Below are 5,862 nucleotides of genomic sequence, written 5' to 3'. Positions count from 1 at the left end.
ACACAGTATATAGTTCTGGGTGGAAAGAATGAGATCTGAGTGTATATTTTGGTAAACGCTCTACGATCTAATCCAACATGTTAGATAATAGCAGAAAAGGGTTCCTCCCATGGGATGCTCTTGCTCCTAGAAACAACTTTAAGAATGTGCAGAGGCATTTTATTCCCACTCCTTGTATTTCTTCTGATAAAATGCCTCTTACTCTTCTTTGTAGAATAGCCTCTTTTGCCCTTGGTTGCCAGATTTTTTAATTGTCTTCAGTGTTGGAGAGCTCTGGACTCGAATCAACATAGTTGAAGGCTTCCTTGTTCGTGAAAGTTGAGCTCAGAGTTAGACTGTGTCGTGGATTCACAGGTGCAAGTTCATTTAATACAATATTGTCACTTTTTACAAGAGTTGTTTTGTCCATGTGTTCTCTACTGTACCTGGCAACAACAGCATCAAGGAAGTCCAGCTTTGGTGGCAAAGTCCCACTTTCAAATAAGTATTTGGCTAAGTAGGAGACTATAACGTTAGTAAAGAAGGAGGTGAGCATAGCAAGAGTTTTAAAAGGGAATCGCTGGACATAGATATTGTTATCATCTTGATACCAGCCAGGATAGAAGATCAAGGGCTGAAGGTAGAGGTAAGGTTCTCCTCCAGTTATTCTGAGGAAAAGGCCAAATAAGTATCCTGCAATGGCACCATAGGTGTTGGTTCCTTTAATAAACAACACACAGAGCAGCTGGGGGAATATGATGATATAAACAAGGTCAGAGCTGAGGTACCACAGGCCATACACTGACGAAGCCAGCAGTGCCATTGCTGTTGCTGATGCTCCAAACAGAAGAACAGTGATTCTCATGACCCACACAATTTCTCTGTCTGAAGCCTGCAAAGAAACCAGCAGTGTTATGTGGCTTTTGCTGTGGTGATACATGTATGCTGACATTCATGCACAGACAGTATGAAATACTGCATTGTGAAAGGATATTTGGTATGATTTATTCAATGATATTTACAAACTTAATATCTCTATGTTCATGTCAAGCTCAGAGAAAAAACCTCAAGGGTTATGGTTGTCATTCCCAAAGTCATTAGATGTTGAACATGAGGAAAAGTTTGCTAATGTGTCAGAGAAAAACCAGCAGTGTTGGAAATAACTTTGAAATAGAAGTACGATATGGCTCAACTAGAAAAAAGCTGTCAGCATCAGAATTTCTTCTCCTTTTCCTAAGAAAACTCCAACTTGCTAAACCATTCTGTTGTCAAATGATTCTCTGATGAATGAATAATTAGAAAAATGTTTCATTTTGTTAAGGATTGAAGTAAAACTTATGGCTGAATTGCAGGGCCATGAGAACTCTTGAAAGTTGCCCTGAGCTAGCTCTTTCACCTCTGGGAACCATAAATATTGTTATGATTTTCTCTTTGTTCAACATACTGTTAGGAACTAAATGCTGCACTTTTCTAGTCATAGGCAGGAACATGAGCAAAGTGTTTCATTATAAAATTACTGTCTATGTATCACTTCATTAAGGCCTCACCCAAAATTTCTCTAAAAGTAGAAAGGAAAATGTTATCTCACATTTTGCCGAAAGGAAAGTTGGTAAATGTTCCGAGCAAACATAGAACTTGCTGATAAGATTGAAGAGTCAGCTGAGGACATCACAGCAGCAGAAACAGCACCAAGGCCAAAGAATGAGATATAGACTGGGCAAAGGTACTGGAGCACAATTGGTAGAATCATATCTGCTTCTCTTTTACTCTTGGGGTCAGGGACACCATACTCAGTCTGGTTCCAAGCTGCAATATAGACACCAGAATGTAATTAGTAACATTAGCATCATCAGCTACAGCATCTCTTGACTTCAAGCTATTCATATTGCCACAGTTCATTCACGCTCAATGACCAAACTGTTATGAGGGACAGACTGATGGCATCTCAGAGATGCAGTGTCCCACTGGTTTCTGTTAGGCAGATTTAATTCTATTCAGCATTTTTACTTGTCTTTAGAATAAGTCTGACCACAGCCTGTGGCTATCCCATAAAAAGTTTAATATTAAAACTTCAAATTGCTCATAAAGGTAATTTCACTCAATAAAATAAGGCTGGGGTACATGTTTCTTTGTGATGTGTATAACTACTATTTTGAATTACAGACAGAGTGCAAAGCAATGTGTGAAACATTTCCAACATTTAACTACATGGTTATTGTGAGGATCACTCTCACTATGAGAAAGACCTTGACAAGGATATTTTGGTCAAGGTAAGAAATTTCTGACAAATCATAGAACCATTTAAGTTGGAAAAGGCCTTTAAGATCTTTGAGTCCAACCACTAGCCCAGCACTGCCAAGCCCACCACTAAACCATGTCCTCAAGTGCCATATCTACATGTCTGTTAAATACCTCCAGGGCAACCCTTTTGGTGAAGAAAGTTTTCCTAATATTCAATCTATACCTTCCCTAGTGCAACTTGAGGCCATTTTCTTTTGTACTGTTACCTGTTATTTGGGACAAGACCCAACTTGCTACAACCTCTTCTCAGGTAGTTGTAGGGGGTGATAAGGTCTCCCCTCAGTCTCCTTTTTTCCAGACTAAACAACCCCAGCTCTCTCAGCTGCTCCCCATTATTACTGTTTTATGGCCTCTCAATAAAAAAAGGCCACTGAGGCACTGGAGCGAGTCCAGCCAAGGGCAACGAGGGCAGCAAAGGGCTGGAAAACCTGTGGGATGAGGAAGGGCTGAGGGAGTTGGGTTTGTTTAGCCTGGAGAAGAGGCTCAGGGGTGACCTCCTGGCTCTCTGCAAGTCCCTGCCAGGGTTGGAGAGAGGTGGGGGATGTGTGTCCTGCCATGGCTGCAGGGAGAGGACTAGAGGGAATGGCCTTGAGCTGAGCCAGGGCAGAGTCAGATTGGATGTGAGGAGAAATGTTTTCCCTGTGAGGGTGTTGAGGCACTGGGATATTGCCCAGGGAGGTGGTGGAGTCACCATCCCTGGGAGTGTGGAAGAGGCGTCTGGATCTGACACTGGAGGATCTGGTTTAGGGTTTAGGGGCTCCAGCAGTGACAGGTTAATGGTTGGACTCGATGATCTCAGAGGTCTCCTCCAACCTTGATGGTTCTATGTTAGGCCCAAATAAAAGTACCAGAATCTAACTCAAGCATCAAATAGATATATTACATCTGTAGGTACCCTGAATGCACAAAATGATTTAATTTCATCCACTGGGGTAGAAACAATTTCCTTTGGGAAAAATATTTTATAATACAATTTTTCTGTGTAGTCTCCTTTTGAAGAAGTCATGAGTTGATTAATGATGCCACATGGCTATTTAGCCTATATGTCACCTATATCCAACCTGAGTTTTGTTTTCACACACTTATTGCACTGTTCATTTTCCATTTATGGTTGCTACCGATTTTTAATCCTTTACCTGTAGATGCTCCAATTGCACCAATAAGTACTGCAGGGATAGCCATGACGAGACAGCCAAAAGCAGCCAGGAATGACAGAACTTGAGCATATGTGGCAGAAGATGAGGAAAGGACTCTTTGGAAATATGCTTGCCATGGGATTCCTCCTAATGTCTGCAAACACAATGGACAGGATGCTGTCAGTGGATGGTTTTGCTAACACCATATAGAAACATTACTTGAATGCTGAAAGCTATGTTGTTCCTTTTAGATTCATTTATTATTTCATCAGCCAGTAATTACTGCAACTTTCATTCTCACAAGCAATGCCAAACCTGTGTAAGTCTACTTAAATCCCATTCTTCTAGGCAAGTTATTCCTGTGCACAATTAGCAACAACACTTTGCACTTACATAATCTCTGTAATCCCCAAGATTTGTAAAATGTACAAATACCTGACAATGCCTCATTAAAGGTTATAAAATACTATGGTCATGTTTCATATTTGAAAATTTTGCCCTCCAGTAACCTTCCCCCACCAAAATTGGATTTGATTCTGATAGGATTTGAAAGCAAGATTTTATCTTCCTTTGTGAATGCACGTGGTCATTTAAACAAAGCAAGACACTCTGTATTGACATTGAACTCAGAATCTGAAATATTATTCTCCTACTGCCTTAAGCAAATACAATAGCAACAGAAATTGAAGACAAAGCAGCAAAAGAAAGTTTTCTTTTATGGTGGCAACACCTCTTTTTTTATTTGGGTATCTAACAGTGAAGATCCTGATGAGACTTAAAATTACATCTGCAAAATATGACACTAAAGAGTATTACCAAAGGTTGAAAAATCAAGTGCTGACAATTCTGTCTTGAGAGCAGGATTTGAATTGTCTCCATGAAGAAAATAATTGCCTGTTACTAAACAGCACTGAAAGAAAACAAATCAAATTGCTCACTAAATGTGCACAGCCCAGTTCTACACACCAAATGAGGCAGGAGGCATTTGGACCAGACAGTATGTACACAGGTGTTTCATATATGCTTCATGCACACACAGGGACTAAATTAATGTTTCACAGACAAGTCCAATTTTGACTTGTTATTTATGACTATTTTCTTTTGCTGCCTTAATAATTTTCCTTTAACGAAGCTTTCCAAGAATGTGTAAATTTCTTGAGCTATAATGAAACGAAGAAGATGAAAAGAAGTTTGTCAGAGTTTGGCAACATCAGACCTTTCCTTTGGTCATCAACCCAGATGAAACCTTTGGGCTTACCAGAGAGAATACAGACACTTGAGCTAATGTCATGCTTTGGCTCTCTGAGAGGAAGCTGGAGAAAATAATATGTTTTAATAGCCCACTTATCAGAAAACCCTGATGATTTTTGCTTGAGATGATTTTTGCTTGAGATGATTTAAAAAAAACCTACAGGGAAAGTAATCCCAAAGTACAACATGATAATGAAACCAGTGCAGATTTGCATAGGGACACTGAGAATGGAAAATGTTTGCATGTGTTTCTAGACCTTGTAATGGAAAGTACTTAATAACCACCTAATCCTGAGTGTAATACAGAGGTATTAAATAATGAAAGCTCTTGGCTCCTTCTGGCAAGTGTGCACATATGAATTCATCCATCCTTCCATCCATCTCTGCACAGCTTTTTCTACTTCATCTATACCTGAGGCATATTTAATCATTTGTATAACATATTTATTGCCTTCTGCAACATATAAATTCCTCTGCCAACAATGACATCAGTAAAGCATTTGCTGCAGACTTCTATTTAATTTTAACAAGTCAGCTCTTTCAGCCTGATGATATTTAAATTGCATTCCTGGCAATGCTGACGGATATGTCACTGAAATCATTCAAATGTGCAGAAATATTGAGCAGGAGTCAAGAGGGTAAAAGTTTTCAGTTTGCTGGAAACTCTTAACTAGGCTCTATTATTTTCAGCTGTCACAGTAACAGAGTGTGAGTGCTTAAATGCTTCATTCCTTCACACAAGTCTCCACTTACCAGTAAAAAGAAATTGTCCAACCATGTGTAAATGTCAAGTGAATTGATAGATCCAAGCCAAGGTGCTTGGTACACCTGGTGCACAGCTGTGAGCCCAATGTCTGTTACTGCAGGATGGGACATCGCAAAGGGGACACTGATCCACTGCAACCAAAGAGAAACAATCTGTTCAGGCTTAAAGAAGACATTCCTAATCTCTGAAATTTGAATGTTAACACTGTCAAATATTAACAGTTTTCTTCTTCTTGTATGCTACAGATTGAATGCAAAACTGCCAAGCTGACTTGCAGAAAAGTCAGGTCATGTGCAGGTGGAACACCTCTGAAATCCAGAGAGCTTGGGAGTGGATAGCTTACATCAGTCCTGGAGAGTGTGAGCAGAGACTTAATCAGTGTAAATCACCAAATCAGCCGGAAAGTCACATTTAGACATCATTCATTCT

General features: G+C 39.7%; 1 protein-coding gene across 1 annotated transcript in view; it reads right to left on the bottom strand.

Annotated features, from left to right (window-relative positions):
• Window positions 1-247: 247 nt before the first annotated feature.
• Window positions 248-5,862, bottom strand: part of SLC5A7 (solute carrier family 5 (sodium/choline cotransporter), member 7) — a gene marked incomplete at its 5' end in the record, with an annotated part of 14,035 nt that continues 8,420 nt past the window's right edge. The window contains 4 exons of the mRNA XM_009069782.1: window positions 248-871; window positions 1,568-1,785; window positions 3,417-3,570; window positions 5,421-5,564. Of these exons, the coding sequence (XP_009068030.1) occupies window positions 248-871; window positions 1,568-1,785; window positions 3,417-3,570; window positions 5,421-5,564 (1,140 nt within the window). The remainder of the gene's footprint in view (window positions 872-1,567; window positions 1,786-3,416; window positions 3,571-5,420; window positions 5,565-5,862) is intronic.

This window comes from Acanthisitta chloris, unplaced genomic scaffold (assembly GCF_000695815.1).
Source record: "Acanthisitta chloris isolate BGI_N310 unplaced genomic scaffold, ASM69581v1 scaffold19002, whole genome shotgun sequence".
Lineage (NCBI taxonomy): Eukaryota > Metazoa > Chordata > Aves > Passeriformes > Acanthisittidae > Acanthisitta > Acanthisitta chloris.
The sequence above is the reverse complement of the archived record's forward strand: the minus strand, read 5'-3'. Positions and strand labels throughout refer to the sequence as shown.